We start from the raw sequence: 20264 nt of genomic DNA on the forward strand, positions 1-20264 counted from the left end.
CAATGAAGGGGTTCAATTTATAAAAAAATGTATTAAAATAAGATGAAAACTTTGTAATTTTATTGGTAATAAACATTTAACTTGTGAAGGGAATATATAAATTATACATCTCGAAAACTATTAGAACGACATACCTAAGTACTCTTTTCATCTAGGTTTGATGTGTGTTTATAATAACGATATTTTTAAATTTCTTATTAACGTTGCGTTTCAACATTGATTTTTTTCAAAATGATGGAAGATAAGTCACGGCGGTATGAAAAAATAGAGTTTTTAGGCGAAGGACAGGTGCGTCTGTTATAAAACGACGATAAATGAATGGAATCTTTGTTGTTGATATATATTTACTTTATTTTGATGTATTGTTCTATGACAACCGATTCAGTATCAAATATTTTTGTTCATCTCAAATGACGAGATTCAACTTGTACATTCAATATGTTAATTTTTTTTCTCATTATTTCTCTCATCATTTTACACCTGTACATATGTATTATAATGATACAGTATAGTAGCAAATACCTTGAGTATGACTATTTTGTTGCTATATCTCTTCATATATGGCCAGAAATTAGTCCTGACTTTTACCCCTTTCTATTTGTAACCAGTAACATTGGTTACATTGGTAACAGTGTTTGATTATGAATGATTTTCAAACTTTGATGTACTTGTGACAGGTTACAGTGGTTACTGGTAACATTAGTTACAAAACAGAGTTAGGTTTAGGTTAGGGTTAGGGGTTAGTTTAGGGTTAGGGTTAGTTTAGGGTTAGGTAACCATTGTAACCAATGTTACCAATGTAACCAATTTAAAAAAGACCCGCTGTAAATCATGAAAAGCTGTAAATCATGAAAATGACTGTCACCACTGTTACCCTATGTCATCAAGAGAATATAGCTGTAACCATTGTAACCAAATAAAATAAGACCCTCTGTTAAACAGAAAAAGGCTTGTCATGTATGTTACAGGTCTCTTGTCACCAATGTAACCAATTCAAAAAAGACCCCCTGTGAATCATGAAAATGAGTGTCACCACTGTTACCCTATGTCACCAAGAGAATATATATAGCTGTTACCATTGTAACCAAATAAAATAAGACCTCCTGCTAAACAGAAAAAGGCTTGTCACCTATTTTACCTTGTCACCAATGGATTATAGCTGTTACCATTGTAACCATTGTAACCAAATAAAATAAGACCACCTGCTAAACAGAAAAATGCTTGTCACCTCTGTTACCTTTTGTCACCAATAAAATATAGCTGTAACCATTGTTACTGGATGAAATTAAACCATCCAGCAGAAAGAAAATCAGTTTTGTCATATATATTTTTTTTTGTCACCAGAAAACAGTGCCTTGTTACTGATTACAAATGAAATGGGGTAAAAGTCAGGACTAATTTCTGGCCATATCTTCTATATCTCTTACGGCATTACCTTTTTTCCAGTTTGCAACGGTTTACAAAGCAAAAGATCTCAAAACGGGCAATATTGTAGCAGTTAAGAAGGTATGACATTGGTTTAATGTTTAAAAATAACCATAAACAATATTTTTGTATTTTCTTGGAAACACCAGAATCTACGAGGAATATTCCATATTTCCAACTGTCCTTGTAAGATGGAGTACATTGTACTTGTGGGTGGTTTAAACTTCTAAGAGTGCTAAATTTTGAATGCTGTGGAATCATTAGAATTTGTGAGGCTCATTTTCATGGTATTTGTGGATAGCCCCCATCCAGGAATTTACGTCCTTGACGAATACTAATTATATAAAATTAGTTATCCTACTGACACTGAAACCTATGCATCCACAAAATTACATCCCGATGAATAAGCAAAAAACCCACTTCCACGAAAATTGGCTCCACAAAAATAAATGATTCCAAAGTATTGTAGTTGTTTTGTTGAGATTTCAATTATTACCATTGCCTTCTTTTGTAATACATGTACATGTACCATGATGTCATGTCATTCAAAATTGTTTTAATGTCACTATTTTAGATTAAAGTTGGCACCAGAGCTGAAGCTGCTGATGGCATTAACAGAACTGCTTTACGTGAAATTAAACTACTACAAGATCTTCATCATAAACATATTATAGGGGTAACTCAATTTCTGATTAGTCTACAGCTGGTAACACCAGAAGAGACTTAATGTTTTTCTCTGTGTCTGGCTGTCCATCTCTATCTGTTGAAAATCAATTTGAAACTTACTGGGTACTGTAAACGTATCATATTAGGCTGTGTATGCTAATTAATGTTTTTTGCAAGATGCGGCTTCCACTAAATCAATTACATTACCAGATGCCATGCATTTATTAATAAGAAGAGGAACATTCAGGAATACCTGCCAACTTGTGAAAAAAATATATTTCCCTCCAAATATTATACACACAATATACCCAGTATAATACCATGGATACGTTTACAGTAGATCCCAATAACAAACTAATTCATAGTTCAAAGGTTTTTTTGTTGGATGTAATTGTATTAAGTGAAAATCAATGTATATATGATAGGAATAAATTAAATAGTTACAGAATTCAAACAAGTATAAACTGGGTTAGACATTTTATGCTTAATAAACCGCTTCACAGTTTATGAAAAAGTGTAATCTGTTCTGAGCCAATTTGTATGAGTGTAAATTCTGTAGCTATTGAATTTACTACATATAATTCAATTTTTCTATCACTAGGAACAGAAATTACGACAAATTTGCTGTATGATTAACAATAAATTGTACCAAATTTAAATGTAAGACCATGCATGCAGATTGATACTCGATCATCAAATTAGTTTATACTTTTGATCTAGCTAGTGAAACAAAGTGTTACAAACAGTTATTGAATGAGTAATGTATAAGGTACCTTAATTTGAACTGCAATAAGTGAGTAAATTTACCAGTAAATTGCTAACAATGCTGCTTTGATACTTGTGAGTTCATGTAATATGTTCTTTTGTGAGTTAATTATTGTATTGATGACAAAATAATGCATGAATTTATTTTCAGCTTCAAGATGTATTTGGACTAGGACATCGTTCCAATGTTAACTTAGTATTTGATTTTATGGAAACTGATTTAGAGGTAACTTCAAATTGGTTGTATTTGCAAAAACTTGCTATCAAACACATTTTATAATTTTTTAGGCTTATAAAATACAGTTTTAGCTATGAACGAATTATGAATATTCTCTTCACATACATATATGTCTAAAAAATATGGCACATGTATTGTATATTGGTATGGATAATCAGTGTTTTGAATTTTCCACATTAATTAAGAGTTAATTATCATCAGGTTCTTTATTTAAGCACAATGTAATATAAATTTGATCACAATTTATTTTACATGTATGTTTAAAAAAGAAATGCATACCCAAACATGCTCTGAATTTTTTTTTTTTTTACCAATTTCTTATTTTAAAATGAATATCCAAACTGTTTGTGATAAGATTTCTTCTTTTGATGCAGATCATCATAAAAGACCAAAACATTGTAATGACCCCGGGCCATGTGAAATCCTATGTTCTGCAGACACTTCAGGGATTGGAATATCTTCATTTACATTTTATACTTCACAGGGTAAGCATATTTTATACTTCACAGGGTATGCATATTTTTAACTTCACAGGGTAGATATATTTTATACTTCACAGGGTAGACATATTTTATACTTCACAGGGTAGACATATTTTATACTTCACAGGGCAGGCATATTTTATACTTCACAGGGCAGGCATATTTTATACTTCATAGGGTAGGCATATTTTTTGCATGTATTTTAAGTAGGCTAGGTGGTCACAAAATTAACCATCAGATCTGCCGAAAATTTGCACATAATAAGTTTGGCCATAAACTATTTACATGTATTAGAAAAGAATAAACTGAAATATGTTATGAATAAAAATTGAATATTGTTCTCCATCTTTTTATGGAGCTCTTTAATTAAAGGAGATTAATATGGCCTTATAATAGTCATGACCCTCTTAATGTTCTACTTCTGAGTGTCCTAGAATCTTCTGCACTCAAGTTGCAATGAATAGACCATTCAGGCACTGTTACGATAAAGCATTGGATCCTTATAAAAACATTGCCAACTTCACAGATCAATATGAATATTGTCACACTATTAATAAATTAGGGTTTTTTAAATGGAATATTTCATTTTCTGCACAAAGTGGCTTCCAATTTTATAGTGCTATAAAACTAATTCAGTTTAAGGTGAAATAAAAAATTCGGAATTTGATCTTCCTGTGGGATATTACATGTGCATGTATTTTTGCTTTAATTTTGCAGTATCATCCCTAACACAGAAAATTCTATCACAAAAAAATGTTTGAAATCATGATAAATTCTACTATCATGTATATTAGATTCATTAAAAAAAAAAAATCACTGATTATAATGTTATGTTCATCATCAGTGATTCATTTGGACTCAAAACCGTAGTTTGCAGCGTTTTTTATTTTTAAAGTTATGATGTGTTTTTCTGAACCATTTTCAGGATTTAAAGCCTAACAACTTGCTGATCAATGATAACGGAATTTTAAAGATAGGAGATTTTGGATTAGCAAAATTCTTTGGATCACCAAATAGAGTCTATACACATCAGGTGGTCACAAGGTGATGTAAAAAAAATTAATTAGTCTTAGTTTGTAGAAAATTATCAGTTTAATGATAAACCTGGCTATATTGTTGTTCTATTTAAAAAAAATGATTACAAGATAAAATGTGAATATGGCCCAAAGGCCGTGCAGTTTAGACAAGCTCACTGTTGGTCTCAGTCTCACTTTTACAAAGGAATGAAAAGTTAGACCGAGACCAAAAGTGAGATCAACTTTTATGGCTACACGGCTTGTTCATTTGTAAATTCCACAATGTGATGCCGATAATTTTTAATTTTTGAGAATTTTCTTTTGACAAATTATGTTGACAGATGGTACAGATGTCCTGAACTTTTGTTTGGTGCCCGTCAGTATGGAACAGGAGTAGATATGTGGGCTGTGGGCTGTATTCTAGCCGAACTATTACTCAGAGTAAGCCCACATACACTGTACCACTTTTACTAGCTGATGAATTCAAAGAATTAAGATACATTTTAAACTTTCTTATAAATTGATGAAGTAACAGATTCTAGAGGGATATTTTATCTTTCAAGGTGCCATTTCTTCCTGGCGAGTCAGATTTAGATCAACTGAGTAGAATATTTCAAGTGTTGGGGACACCTACTGAGAAAGATTGGCCAGTAAGTAGTCTTCAATATCTTAATAAAGAGGGAGAGAGGGTCAAAATATCACTACCGGTACTTGTCAAAATATTTGGCAGATTATTGCAGGACATATAAAAGTCCACTAAATACTCTCTCCTATACAATCAATAAATGTCTTCATTTACATTGACATAGTATTATGGTCAAATGATCTTTAGAATATACTGTTTTGTTTAGTTAGCATTCATTATAGTTCATTAATTTTTAACTCAAGAGTCAATTCATTTGCTTGCATGTTAAACTTTAATTTAAATCTAGCATAGGATAATTTAAATCTTATAAAGGAAAATTAAAGCATTGATTGATGCCCAGCTCCTAGAAAAGTAAGCCACATGTACATGACCAACTAGAAGATATCCTGTACAACTGTTTAGGGTCATTCTGCTAGTCTTACTTAAGTGTGACTGTGTCTATTCAGTAACTCAACAATTATGAAATGCAGGGGTAGAGGCTTTTGTTATGAGCTGTATTTAACAACCTTGTGTTGATTGAATGAAGACGTTTAATATAGTTGCATGTATTTTTATATGCATTACATTTTCTCAATTGAAGAAAATCAAAGCATTACCTGACTTCATAGAATTCAAGTCTTTTCCTGGAACACCCCTGAAAGAAATATTCATAGCAGCATCAGACGATCTCCTTGACGTATTGGCAGAGATGCTCAAGATGGACCCCATACAGCGATGCACATCTACTGAGGTTTGTACACGTACAATGGCATGTACTGTGGAATCAGTGAAATTTGTGGGGACTTAATTTCTGTAGATTTGGTGGGTACCCCTCACACATGAGTTAACATCCTCATCAAATTATGAATCAAAATCTTTATGAAAGCATTATTTTATTGTATAAGCATGAGTTTACATTCTCATGAACCTTTAAAATGGCATTATAACAAGGAATCTTGAAGTCAGAAACTGCTTCAATGGGATTATGAAGGCAATGAATCACTGCTGAGGATGGCAAAACAGGAAGTTATCAAAAACTAACTATTTGAAATAGATTTGCACATTGTTAAACTTTTCTACTATGATTTCGTATAAAAATAGATTAAATGTACTTTGGCTAAAGTGAAACTTTTGATAGACTGATATATTTTGTGATACTGATGGGAATGTCTTTGAGATAACATGTTCAGTTGTTTATCATTAAAGGCTCTAAAGATGGAGTACTTCAGCAACAAACCTGGACCTACCCCAGGTACCCAGCTACCTCGACCTAACAGTAATAAGATCGTACCTCAGAAAGAGGAGAACATGTCACTCAAAAGGAAAATACAAGCACAAGGAGGTAAAATATCACAGTCTTTGTTAATTTTCATTCAAGTTTGGTTTTAATCATCCTGAATAATAAGTGTATCCTAGCTTCATCTCCTCGTCATTATTATAAGTCATATGCTATAGTGCCCTGAATATTTCGACACCCCCAATGTATGATTTAAATAATTTTTCTTTTGTGTTTGTTTAGATATTTTTTCTTCCAGAAACAAAAATGTTCAGCTTTCTTCAATTCCAAATATATAAATCTTTGATATTTACCAAATTCCCAATTGAAATATTTTTCAAGATAATTTTGCAGTAACAGCATAGATATTTTTTGCATATTGGTACATGTAAAGATATTTACTATTCTACAGGTGGACTTATAAAAAGGCTGCAGTTTTAGAATTGTGATACATGTATCAAGGATATAAAAAAAAACTACACCTATCAAAGAAATTCATGCATATAAAGAACCAGTGCTCTTGAATGGTTTATCTACATGCAGGAATTTCAAACAATGGAATTCATTCTGGAAAGAGAATCTTGGAATACCATACTAGTATTTATTGTCTTATTTTTCTGTTAATACTGTAGTGCCATTTTAAAAATTATAGTTGAACAATGATCTGAAACTCAGGAACGAGGGGTTATAAATGGCTTACAATAGAACATGTGTAAAAATTGTTGAAAGTTAAAGGTGCTTTTTAACTTCGCTGCAATTTCAAGTTTATGAGAATATATGTATGAAAAAAAGAAAGAAGAAAAATTTTGGTCACTGATGTGTGAATGTTGAGTGCTTCACAGAGTGTTTGTAATTTCAGAGTGAAAGTTTGCTAAATTGGTGTGAAAAATATGTGGTGCATTTAAAAATCAGTTGTTTTTGTTATTGAGTTCACAAGTATGTGGTTATGATTTACAATGCTGTGATGTGTTTTGTCTGCCAAGCAGATTGTTGTTTAATAGTTGTTATGAATGTGTGTTTGTACAGCGCGACAGGATTATAAACATACCTATTTAAGATTTTCTATTTTGAAAGCAAGTCTTTGCATGACATATCCATGTATCAGCTACGGATGCTGAGGTATTAGTGTTTGGATAAATTATTCAAAGGGAAAGTTATTTTCTTAGGAAAAAAATCTCTAGCTCTACTTTAAACTCTATTGTACATGTACCTTAAAACGTTTGTTTCTTCTCAAGGCATCATAGTGTATTTATTGACCAAAGTTTAGAAATACATGTAGACGAACACTTGATAATTAGTATGTAATAGTTAAAGTGAACTAACTTGTTATGACTGTATATGCATCAGTAAAAATAACATTAAAAAATTCAAACACTTATGACCATGTCAAGTTATTTTGTACTCAAGAGTGAAACAATGAAAGAATGAAAATCAAATCAGATCAAACTGCTATGATCTTTGAAACTAATAATTCTCTCCTGTGTATTTACTTAGTAAAAAACGAAGTGTATATAGTTAAAAAAAAAATCACAGTTTGGGGGAGAAATATGTTTTTCAAAAATCCATTTTTATTTTTTTTACAATCCCCAAGATTTCAAACATCATAATCCTCTGGAGAATAGTCTAGTGCCTGATCCACTGAAAAACAAATTTTGTTTTACATGCATGTACTTAAAGTCATTTGACAAGCATACCAAGGATTGAATCCAAGTCTTTTAAGCTTAAAAGAAGTAAATTATCTGTGTTTTATGAATTGCCAGATATAAAATTTCTGTAGTCATTTACATATTAACTTTAAAGGACCCCCACAACATGAAGCCTAACGGTAATTGGTCTGTCTGTCAATACACATGTTCAATATATTTTCTTTTCCCTTGTCCTGTTTAGGTTAAACTTCATCCACAGAGTGCCTATAGTTACAGGGTGTTTATAAGTAAATTTGGACCTATTTTAAAGTCTGAAATCAAGGTCAACAGATGTCTGGGTGGAATCTTTGTATAGTTATTACTTTCTCACCTTTGACCTATTGGGTCATATTTCACCTAAACAGAGTCCTTTCTGGCAGAGCTTAGAAAAACATCTCAAATAAAGTAACATCAATGGATTTAAATTTAAAAAGTTGCTAATCCCATCAAATAGACTTTTGGCAAGAAGCCTTGAATGTCTCTGGTGTAACTTTGGGTATACCATTAACTATGATAATCTTTTTTCATTACTCTATATTTACATCTACCAAGTTAGAAGTATTATTCCCTCTATATCATTCAGAAACTTATAGTAAATTCATAGCTATATAAACACAGCCAGACTGAAATTTACATGCCCTGTTTATCGATTGGTCGAAATCTACAACAGCTGAAACTGACAGGACAGAAATTGACATGCCCTGTTTATCGTTTTGGCTGTTTCTTTTAGCTAATGAACTTAGGTACATTAACAGTATTTAAGTGAATTTTACTTACTTTTTATAGTCAATTCATTAATAAGTTAAAAAAAAGATGTTAATATAAACAATAAAATGCTTTCTTCAATGATTCATGCGGGTGACGAAGGTACCGATCATTGCAGAAAAAATTTACATAACCCGCGTTTTTTCTGCAATGTCGCTACCTTCATGTCCCGAATGAATCATCAAACAAAGCATTTTATTGTTTAAATATTTACATCAATGTTTATAAAAAGGGGGCCTCTCATGGATGCCTTATGTGTGCAGAAAATCTTTGAACTTTATTGTTTAATATGGTTGATACTCCCACCAAAGACTGTCAATGTGTGTGCAGTCACCCTAAACTTGTAAATAAAAAATAATAAGTACATTTAATGATAATGATTATCATGTAATATATACTATATAATAATCTTTTATTAGAAATCAAATCATATACAAATGTATAAATAAGATACATTTTGAATGCATTTTCCAAAAACAGAGAGTGAGATAAGAAAAGTTTATAGAATATACCGGTACTCTGCTTATGAAATACATGAATGTAAAGATTAGACAGTTTACTCAATGCATATTGTATACATGTAAAAATAAAGTAACAGATGATAAAAATAGATATATTAAGATTTTCAGTTTCTTTGCTCTTTTCTTTAAATACAAAATTATACATTAAACACAAATTATAATCATAAACTGTAGATACCTCATGTACATGACTGTAAAAAAAACAGTTAGTATTCACATGTACAAAACACTGTCCATAAATGCATGGAATGCTCTTGTACTGAAAAAAACTGAAAGTCATCAAAATATGCATACCAGTAATTGCCCCAGGAAACCTTTTTCATTTTTGATAGAGACATATATATTGAATTTTGCAAGTTAATTGAGAGCACTATATACTTAAGTGGACTTCCAGAAGAAAGACAATCCACTTAGATGTTGGACTGGGCTTTGAGTTGAGAGGCGGCAGCTTTGTCCAAAATCCAGATCAGTTCTCCTTGGGTGGGTTTGACCCTGGCGGCAGGCAGTGGTTCCCCGCCGTCCGACTCCAGCACCCTCTAAATATACACCAAAATTAATTGAAATAATTAATTGTGATGTTATTTAACATTACTCATATGTCCTTATCTGTCGCTATTTTATCATATTGAGTACCGATTATACCTGTGTACTTTATTAGACAAATTATAACACAGTTACAGCAGATACAGCTATCACACATAATAAGTTATAGTGAATTCATACTTGCAATGAACTAATTTTAATGACCCAAAGACATTATTGGGTCTTTAAATAACATTTATCGGTTCATGTATAACATATCAAAGTTTTTCATCCGACATACTTTGCTGTAATTCGTTATGCTGTATATGTATATTAAAAAAACTTGTGATTTGAAGTGCAACCAACCTCTGCTTAATTTTCATAAATTTTGATGGTCATACATCATCAAATGAATGATGATAAAAAATGGACCTTGTGGAGCAAAGTTCAACAATAAAAGGAATTCTAGTATTTTCCCCCACTGAGAGTCGTCTCCCTTTCATCTCTATTACATTGTACCTCAAAAGAAAACATACCTTTACAATCTCCGCCTTGCCTCCCCCACAAGAGGCGAATATGGCACATTCACAGTTATTGATCATTGGAAAGGTCATGGTCACTCTTTTAGGAGGAGGTTTCGGGGAATCACTGATGGGAGAAATTATATCCTTAGTTACCTGTAATTAAAAACATTGACTAGGTATACAATGTTGCATGTGCATTTGAAATTGGTACAGCTTACATTTGATATATTTGATATACCGGTAGGTATAGCTATCATTTGAAATAGGTGAAAGTGTCATTTGATATGATACTGTAGATTCCTTATTTTACATGAGTACATGTACTTAATTCCGCGATTCAGCGGTTTTCCATCAAATCGCGAGAACATAAAATTGCAAATGCCAAAATTTTATAGTAGTTTCATGTAGTTTACATATGTCTGAAAATAAAAAGCGAAATTTTAAAATTTGCGAGATGGGCTTCTCGCGATTTTCTGCGGATATTTTATACCTGGCGTTTAATTAGGAATTTACAGTATAGCTGTCATTTGAATTGATATAGGTAAATGTGTACATCTTGACCTTTTGACAAGAAATTCTAATACAAGAAGTACATGTATATTACAAACTTGCGGGCGAAGCAAAACATCTGGAAATTCAACATCTGTAAACATGAATCAGAAATTATGAAATAGCTCAATATTTTGAGATTTAGAGGTTTAAAATGATAAGAAACATTGACGCTCCCTGAATATGACATACATGGTAAGTTTGTAGAAGGTTTACTCCAAACAGAAGCAGTAAACCACTGCAGCCAGTCAATTAAGAGCATGCTGAAAAAGTGCCTTATCTAAGGACATAACACTGACAAAACAACAATGTAACATTTAAATACATGTGAATTATGGTACTTGAACAGCATTTTATCTTGCTGACCTTAAGAAGAGGATGCCCAGGGAACAAGGAGCAGGTGTGTCCATCTGGTCCCATTCCTAGCAACAGCAGATGGAATTTTGGGAGGTCCACTCCTCCAAACACCTCCAGGATCTTCTCCTTGTAAGCCTGGGCTGCTTCCTCCACTGTAAAATAAGGAGGGGGCAAGTACAATGTGGAATTTTCAACACAAGATTGATAATACATGCAATTTGTCAATGAATTGCTTCAAGGAGAGGAAGTGTGCTTGTGACGTACAAGTACAAAAATTAGCTTGCTGCTATTTCTTTGGCAGATAATTTGAAACCGCTGAATTAAGAATAAATGACTACCGGTACATGTTATAGGAAATCGTAAAAATCTCCTCCATTTCGCTTCTCCCCATCACGTATTGACATATATTCTAGATTGCAAGTATAAAAAGTTACCAGAGAGATCAGGGTTGATTGGGAAGATGTTTTCCCCTGGAAGTGGTCCTCCATTGTCCACTAACTTTGATTTGTAGATGGTGTATGTACATTCTGGATCTGTGAATGGTACATGTCTCTCATCACAGAAAAACACTCTCCATTTACTCCAGTCTGTTGTCCTGCTGGGTAAACCATTGCACAGAAACTTGGCCATGCTCCCTCCTTCATATAAAAAATAATGAAAATTTAGAAGGTCTTCTTTATTATCTTAAATATGTTGCTTAGTCATAAGTTTCATTGTAAACAAAATGGGGAAAACACATGCCATAAGCAATGAACTTGTCCAACTTATATGTCAGCTGGACAACGTTGAGATAGGGACCATCTCAAAGGGCCCCGCTTAAATAATGGTCAAAAGAATAAAAGCATTTTAGAGAATTTTGCTTTGACCTTGACCTATGGTTAACATAGAAATTTTCCAGCTGGCATAGAATATCTACTACAATCCTATTACCCCTTACAAAAACTACAGGCATTTTTGTGAGACATCTTTCAAACATTTCTGAGAAATGATTATTAAGTGAATGGGAAATAATCTATGGCCTAAAACTAATTAAAAAGAGATCTGCTATGACCTTCACACTGACTTGGTTCAATATAGTCATTGCACACCAATAACCCAAAATTTGAAAGATCTGCTGATGTGAAGTATAGGCCAAATAGGGCTAAGTAGAGAGTTTACGTGTATATATATGCTCTTGAAAAGGATTTTTGTGTTATCCAATGTGACCTTGACACTTGACCTAAAAATTTATTCAAGATCACTTCACACCCTTTGACAATAGGCACAAGTTGAATTTATGTGAAAAGTAAGTTTAAATTAAGTTACATTTCAAGGAATGTTGCAGTTTATGATGTAATTAACATCGGGCTCGGGAGACAAGCATTAGAACTCTTCCCATTTTTAAAAAGCAGGTGCTTCTATGTATATTTATGCTTAAATTTCCAAATTACCCGATAATCCAACCGTAAATTTCCCATCTCTTTCAATAGCTGAGTTTGCTTTCTCTATAACAAGGTCACAAAGCTTAGATGATACGTCGGCTTCTGACTCTAACACCAATACTCTGGGCGCAGCCATCTTGATTTATAATCTCAAAAGACGTTTTACATTTATATCAAATTTATGCATTGAGCTCGGCACAAAAAGTAAGTCATTTTTCATCTTTCTATATCATCGGATTTAAAAATAAACGAAGAAAATGGAATATTAAGATGTAAACATTTGATCAAGGTAGAGACTATAAAATCACTTCCGGTTAAACATAAAATATGGCTGATGTTTTGAGCAATTTGAGACAGTACAACATCAACAAAAAAGAAATAAAAGAAGAAGATGATCAGGTCATATTTGGAGAACTTGCTTGGCCAAAGACTGTTAAGACGAACTACGTCATATATGGGTAAGAAAAGGTTGGCAATGTGTTACGGAGCTGAATGTTTATTTGGAATATCTGCATCGCAAATTTTTTTTAGTAAAACAGAAAGCATGCTTGGGGAAAAGTGTGCTGTAGGCCTAATTAAAATGTAATTCAACCTAAAACGCATCGTCATTACTTTGTATTTATCATGCTTATTTTTATTTCATAAGAACGGGTAAAGATGGAATTCCCAAAGAGTACTACACACTCGATTGCATTCTGTTCCTGTTGAAAAATGTGCAACTTCAGCATGCCCTATACGTCAGAGAAGCTGCGGTAAGTGAAATGGATATGAATAATTAGTTTTGACAGAATATGCTGTTGAAATACATTAATTACACATTTTCTTTTGTACACCTATTTGTCTGCAGATCTGTAGCACCATGGATTAATCCATGCTGATATGCCGCAGAGCTACAGTTTCACACATACAAACAGAATTGCAATTTACCTTGTGCTAAAACCAGCACTAGTTTTGGTTGTTTTAATCTTATTTACTTATGCAGATTTTGTTGAATGTTGTTTAAACCAAAAAATTCTTCAAATATTTCCAATTACTTTACTTGCTTCTGACTTTTTAAAAACAGTTCATTGAACACAGAAAATGAAGTATGTTCAATTCATGTGTAGATCAAGAGTCGCTATTTTTACATGTGAACAAACCACATTATATCAATTATTGGGTGGGTTAGGAACAAGTTTAAAAGAATACCAAAGGCATATAAAGTGAAGATGAAAACATCACTAATAACTTAAAAGATTGAATCTTTTAAATTTCTCTCTCAATCAAAAGTTTGTTTTGATGAAAATTGAAAATTCCAATGTAAATATAAAGGAATAATGTTTTATAGAAATAACTGGAAAACGGCTTTCAGTTGTAGACAAAATTAGAGGAGTCTGTGTTAAAACATTTGCAATGACTAGGGAGTATTCATTCAAAATTTTGTTTTGCAGGCTAAAGGCGTACCAGTTGTTCGTCGTCCAGACAGAAAAGATTTACTGTCCTACCTTAATGGGGAAACAACTTCTTCAACCAACATTGACAAAAGTGCTCCTCTTGAAATCCCCTTACAAAAGCCTCCACAAGGTAAAACATTGTAATAGAAAAAAGAGGAAAACTTTTTTCATAAAAGAGGATCTATGACTTGATTTTAAAAGTCATCTTATGCTCTTTTAAAAGCCAAGAGAGGAGCAACAGATACACATGAAGGCGACAAAAAGAAACCCAGATTAGAGGTAATTTTGCAGTAATAAAATGTTGTTTAGTAAAAAAGACATTGTAGACATTTTGTGCACCATGAAATAACTGATTTTTGTTTCTTCCTAAATGTTAGTCTTTGTGATAAATACTAAATTGACAGAATAGACCTGAAAAATTGGTTAAGTAAAATCACATCTCATTTGATAAGGAAAAACAAGTACAAGAAGCAAGGTTGAACTGGATCAACAAAATCGATGCACCAAGGGAAACCGCAGTCCTTCAAGCAGCTTTAGCGTAAGGAACAAATTCAAGTCTTATTTATTTATAAGAAAATTGAACTATATTTAAAAAGATATTTAGTCAGATGTTCTTTATTGGAAATTTAAAGAACCAGCATGTAAATGATCCAAAAATATCTGGATAAAAAGCATTTGTACACAGTGTATGTTTCATACGTCAGGTAATTGTACTTCATCTTGAAATTTGATAGACTTATACTTTCATTGTATGAGTAAAGTATTCTTGCATCATATTAAAGGTCTTCATCTCTACCAGAGGCCATGCCTCTTGAAAAGATTGCAGCCATCAAAGCTAAAAGGTTGGCCAAAAAGCGAACAATGATCAAAGTGGATGAAAATGACATACAGACGGGGGCGCTGGAGCAGAGGAGCTTCGTCGACGCTGAAGTAGATGTAACCAGAGACATCGTCAGCAGAGAGCGGTTATGGCGAACAAGAACCACAATTTTACAGAGTCAAGGAAAAGTATGTGATGAGATTTTCCTTTCTTGACAGAAGTTACTACATAAAATGTTTATAGAATTTTTTTTTACTATTTATTTTACTTTTTGAGAAGGGAAAGTAAAATTACTAGTAAACATTTAGCCTCTAGATATTGATGGTACTCAATCACAATACAATGTAAATGTATATCACTATTATACTAATTCACAAGCTTAAAATCTATATGTATACATTGTGTCTTCAGTCTATTTGAAGTTTCTTCATCTATGATGTGTTTATTCCAATGGATTTTGTAAAGAAACATGATTTTTCCAGCAATTTGCAAAGAACATCTTTGGAATTCTACAGTCAATAAAAGCCCGAGAGGAAGGCACCCAGAAACATCATCCAGCTCCCCATACTCCCTCAGTGGTAGGTTCATGTTGTGTAGTCATAGTGTAGGTACCACCTGGTTTTGTTGGTTTCATACACTATAAAGGCCATTCAATAAGAAAGTTGTTTTACATTTATTGAAGGGTAAACAACATGTTAATGAATCAGTGTTTAAAAACAATTTAAAGATTTAAAAGAAATGATAGAAATATTTTTAGAGTGTTGATTTTGATAGGAATTCATGGTATGGGATAAATAAAATTTGCATGAATATGTTTATCTGTAAATTTAATTTTGGATGAAATAGTCGGTGTTGTGGGCTTTTGGTTTGTATGGTTGTAATATAGTTCAGAATAAAAAACCATGATGGGTTTGTAAATAGATAATTGATTATTGGTTGAAATCCCCAACCCCCACCCACCCCAGAAAAGTAATGTAATATGGTTTCTTCTTATATGCATTGCTGTATGTGACCACACTCTTGCCTATGTTGTAGGCTCCAGCTAAACCTCCCCAGCCAGTTGCTGGATACAACAGATACAACCAAGAGTCTTTCAAAAGCAAAGAAGGTATCTATTTTTTCATGCTAAAGCAAATGAAGAAGTTATCTATATGTATGTGCAGTGGGTTGGAAATGCTCTAGAGTTTTAGTGTTGTGCATTTACTACATTTTAAAGTGTGATAAGATTAAGCATATGGGGAAAAAATGGAATTGCACAAGTCAAGATTAACATGTATTAAAATCAGGTTTTGAAAGTATCACTTGAGGACGTTTTTACTTTAAGCACTTAAGCATGAACTGCATGTGTTTGATAGTTTAATTAAGATGACTAATGTTGAAATTCTAATTGCAGACACTGGAGAATTCCAGATTGATACCAACAGATCTTACCACAAGATGACCCTCAAGTTTGTGACGGAGGGTGGACCCTCACAGAAGAAACGCCCCGAACCTCAAAGACCGCAACCCCAGCCAATGTCAAGGCCAGTCTCACAGGCCCGGCCGCCACCCAATCAGAAAAAAGGTATGATCTTAAACTACCCAATTAGAAAAAAGCATGGCATTTTGTAACGTACGTTTACTTTTGGTTTTGATAATTTTAAATAGTCAGATTATTTTTTTTTTCAAAATTGCCTCTTACATGTACAGGGATGTAAAATTTATTTTCACTATCGGACATTTTGATCGTGAAAGAATTTAATTATGGTGTATTTTTAGCTTGGTTAACACAGAACCAAAGGCAATATGATAAGAAAATATTCTTTATCATCTGTATCCTCAAAAACACAACCTAATGCCAGAAAAATGCCAAATTAAAATGTTCATGTATTTATAGTTTGCTGGTGTACGTAAATTACAAAAAAATTCATGAACAAAAGTTTTTGGTGTGTCGCACGGGAGTAATACATTGTAATTGTGTTCAACAATTACATGTATGTCCCTTAGAAAATGAGCATGAGAGAAGAGAGTTTTTACCCAACATAAGTTTAGTATGGTTTTTCCATGCTTTCTATTGATTATTTACAGGCTCCAGAACACCTATTATTATCATCCCAGCAGCAACTACATCACTTATCACCATGTTCAATGCAAAAGACGTACTTCAAGATCTAAGGTACATGAGAATTTCACTAACAAATTTTTTTGTAGTATTTAACACCTCACATGAAATTTTACCTATATAATAAAGTTTTGAAGTATTTATATTGAAACATCATTATCTGAATGTTTGTACATGTATTAAGAGTTTTCTGTAATTTCCTTGAACAGATTTGTGAGCACGGACGAGAAGAAGGCGCAGGGCACCAAACGAGACAATGAAGTCTTGATCCAGAGAAGAAAGTCAGGGGGACTAACTGTGCCATACCGTGTCATTGATAATCCCCTCAAACTCTCTCAAGACGACTGGTAATGCTTCAAAACAGTCAACACTTTATATGATTAACTCTTACTGGATTGGTGCATATTTTACAGTCTGCTCTTTCGATACTTTCCAGGGAAAGGGTTGTAGCAGTTTTTGTACAGGGTCCAGCGTGGCAGTTTAAAAACTGGCCTTGGAATGGTAACCCAGTGGAAATATTCTCAAAAGGTAAAATCTTATGCTTGTTAATGGTATTTTAAACAGTGTCAGTGTTGATGGACTTCTGTATGTTTGTGCAATGTATGATTTTGTGTGGTGGAGATATGAAAATAATGATTGATGTCTCTGTTTGAAATTTTATTCCTTGCTTGGAACTCTCTTTTTAATACCGGTACTCTGTCCTATTTCGTAAATATTATGTGTTGCTAGTTTATTTCCTTTCACAATAGTACTCAAAATTAAACTTCATAAGTTACCATGAAATGTGGAAAAATCATGTAAAATCCTCTTTCTCTACATGTATTCTGTATACATGTACATGTATACTATCAGTTATTTGATGAAATTTTATCAGAAAATATGAAAGGCAAAGGTATTGCTTATCAACATTTAAAAATGAAAAAATTATTTTGCAGTCAAAGCATTTCATTTGAAGTGGGCAGAACTGCCTTTAGAAGCCAACGTATCCAAGTGGGCAGTTACAGTGTTAAATCTGGACCGCATGAGGCGCCATCTTGACAGAGCCACACTCAACATGTTTTGGGAAGTGTTGGACAAGTATGTATTTACTGGTTGGCCATTGTCTTTCATTCACTGCTGTATCAATGCTGCATCTACACACTTCGTTGAAATTTTTAAACACTGTAGATTGGCAAATAATCACGATGGTTTTAATTTCACTATGTTCGTGATTTAATATTTCCCGCGAAATTAAACCAATCATGAATACTATCATTAGTTTTCAAAAACGTTTCAATGCTTATATTCTGATGAATTGATTTTTAAGCAGCGTGAAATTAAAACCATCGCGATTGGTACTTTAATAGAAATAGTGAAATTTTTAACACCGTGGAATTAAAACGACTTACAGTAAATAAACACACTGTGCTGTCTATACAATCCAAATCAAATAATGGCTTGACACTGTATCAAGAGGTAATTTTACTTTCACAAATACTAATAACCACTCATATTGATGATTTCTTGTTAAAACTCTTTCAGGTACATGGCAAAAGAGAAGCCTCATTTGCGATATTGATAAGAGACTGTGGATGTATTCTATTGACTGTAAATATCTAGTGAGGATAACAAATCCTGCTTGTGCTGTCCCTTTGCAATATGTGACTTGATGACTAAGTGGAAAAACAAGAGACGGAAAAATATGTATATGGGGGAAGAAACCATTCTGTCATATGCTATAATTTTGTACATACAAATTGAAAAATGAAATAAAATCAAAAATGGAATTGATTTTTTTAAAGGTTTTGTTGTATAAACTCTCCAGATATCAGGATGAAAAAGGTTCTGTTGTTGAATAAAAAATCATAGAAATACATGTAAAGGATTTTGTTCCATGAAATTTCTCTACATTGCACATGAGTGCAATTCCATTTACTGTGGTTTCATTAATATTCGTGGGCATCAATTTTCGGGTATAAAGTGAAAATCACAGTTTCAAGGACACATAAATTTGTAGTCAATGATCCTATCAATACAAAATGTTAATAGAAATTGTACTTCAATGAACATTAAATTTCGTGGATTAATATAACGAGATCCACGAAAATTGGTGTTCAACGAATATTGATGAAACCACAGTATGTAATTATTAGAAACCACAATCATACCTGCTAGTCCTAACTTCACTAAACTTGCACAGAGGGTACATCTGGGCATACTTAAGGACTGGTCAAAGAATTTCATTTTGAAACTTTTTTTGTAACTTGTAACGTTTAGTAATTTGCACTATTTACAGTTGCAAAAATATTTTCTTTGATGAACCTATAGAAAAGCAAGAGTGTTCAATTTTGCACAAGCTTTTTAATGATGTCACAATGACTACCTAGTACCCCACACACTTATAGTATGACAGCAATGTAAATAATTTGGTTCATTTGGTAAGTAAAAATCAGCAAGTTAAATGCTCAAAATCTTCAGACAAGCCTTTCGGGCTTCACAGGATTTGATCACTTGATCATTGACCAACCAAGTTCATATCCAAGTGAACTTTTCAACTTGCTGTTTATTTCTTAAATAAATGGAAGTACTGTAACATTAAGTACTGGTTTATAATGGTTGATCAAAATAAAAAATGTAGAATGTTTTTTATTTTACAGTAGTTCCCCATTGAAAAAAGCAAAGGTAATTTCAAATCATCAGATCAATGCATTGTCTTTTTTAAAAATATCCCCCCCCCCAAAAAAAAGGTTGCACAATCCTTAAATTAACAAGAATAGAATTCCTGGGTCCCCCGCCGGTCAAGCAGTATACTAGTATCGAGTCAATCGACCAATGCTGATTTTCGAACTTGACCAAGGTAATAGTGGTATAAACTTTTGGTATAAATTTAATGAAAATCCGTCAAAATTTGTAGGCATGAGAGCGCTTACAAGGTCAATTTTTGGATAAAACGGAGTCATTATTGTGGTCAGAGTCCCATAACTCCAACAAAAAATATCGACCAATGCTGATTTCCGAACTTGACCAAAATAATAGGTGTATAAACATTTGGTATAAATGTAATGAAAATCTGTCAAAATTTGTAGGCATGAGA

At 32.8% G+C, this 20264-nt stretch overlaps 3 protein-coding genes across 3 annotated transcripts; 2 read left to right on the forward strand and 1 right to left on the reverse strand.

The window, feature by feature from the left end:
- Positions 1 to 189: 189 nt before the first annotated feature.
- On the forward strand, positions 190 to 7872 carry LOC128157056 (cyclin-dependent kinase 7-like). Its single transcript, XM_052819411.1, has 11 exons — positions 190 to 288; positions 1447 to 1506; positions 2000 to 2101; positions 3008 to 3082; positions 3469 to 3579; positions 4502 to 4620; positions 4934 to 5033; positions 5156 to 5242; positions 5819 to 5968; positions 6424 to 6559; positions 6906 to 7872. Exons 1-11 carry the CDS (start codon positions 232 to 234, stop codon positions 6932 to 6934), a joined length of 1026 nt encoding a protein of 341 aa, XP_052675371.1. The 5' UTR covers positions 190 to 231; the 3' UTR covers positions 6935 to 7872.
- A 1509-nt stretch (positions 7873 to 9381) lies between these two features.
- On the reverse strand, positions 9382 to 13100 carry LOC128156424 (6-phosphogluconolactonase-like). Its single transcript, XM_052818574.1, has 5 exons — positions 12847 to 13100; positions 11851 to 12054; positions 11426 to 11568; positions 10523 to 10663; positions 9382 to 10000 (listed from the first exon to the last, which is right to left on the reverse strand). Exons 1-5 carry the CDS (start codon positions 12971 to 12973, stop codon positions 9875 to 9877), a joined length of 741 nt encoding a protein of 246 aa, XP_052674534.1. The 5' UTR covers positions 12974 to 13100; the 3' UTR covers positions 9382 to 9874.
- A 34-nt stretch (positions 13101 to 13134) lies between these two features.
- On the forward strand, positions 13135 to 18962 carry LOC128156423 (parafibromin-like). Its single transcript, XM_052818573.1, has 14 exons — positions 13135 to 13295; positions 13484 to 13589; positions 14268 to 14400; positions 14494 to 14549; positions 14723 to 14808; positions 15053 to 15278; positions 15573 to 15668; positions 16126 to 16198; positions 16484 to 16654; positions 17158 to 17245; positions 17401 to 17538; positions 17628 to 17719; positions 18127 to 18268; positions 18713 to 18962. The coding sequence occupies exons 1-14, from the start codon at positions 13165 to 13167 to the stop codon at positions 18747 to 18749; spliced, it is 1575 nt and encodes a 524-aa protein (XP_052674533.1). The 5' UTR covers positions 13135 to 13164; the 3' UTR covers positions 18750 to 18962.
- The last annotated feature ends 1302 nt before the right edge of the window (positions 18963 to 20264 follow it).

The sequence above is a fragment of the Crassostrea angulata genome, chromosome 7, assembly GCF_025612915.1.
Source record: "Crassostrea angulata isolate pt1a10 chromosome 7, ASM2561291v2, whole genome shotgun sequence".
NCBI classification, from domain to species: Eukaryota; Metazoa; Mollusca; class Bivalvia; order Ostreida; family Ostreidae; genus Magallana; species Magallana angulata.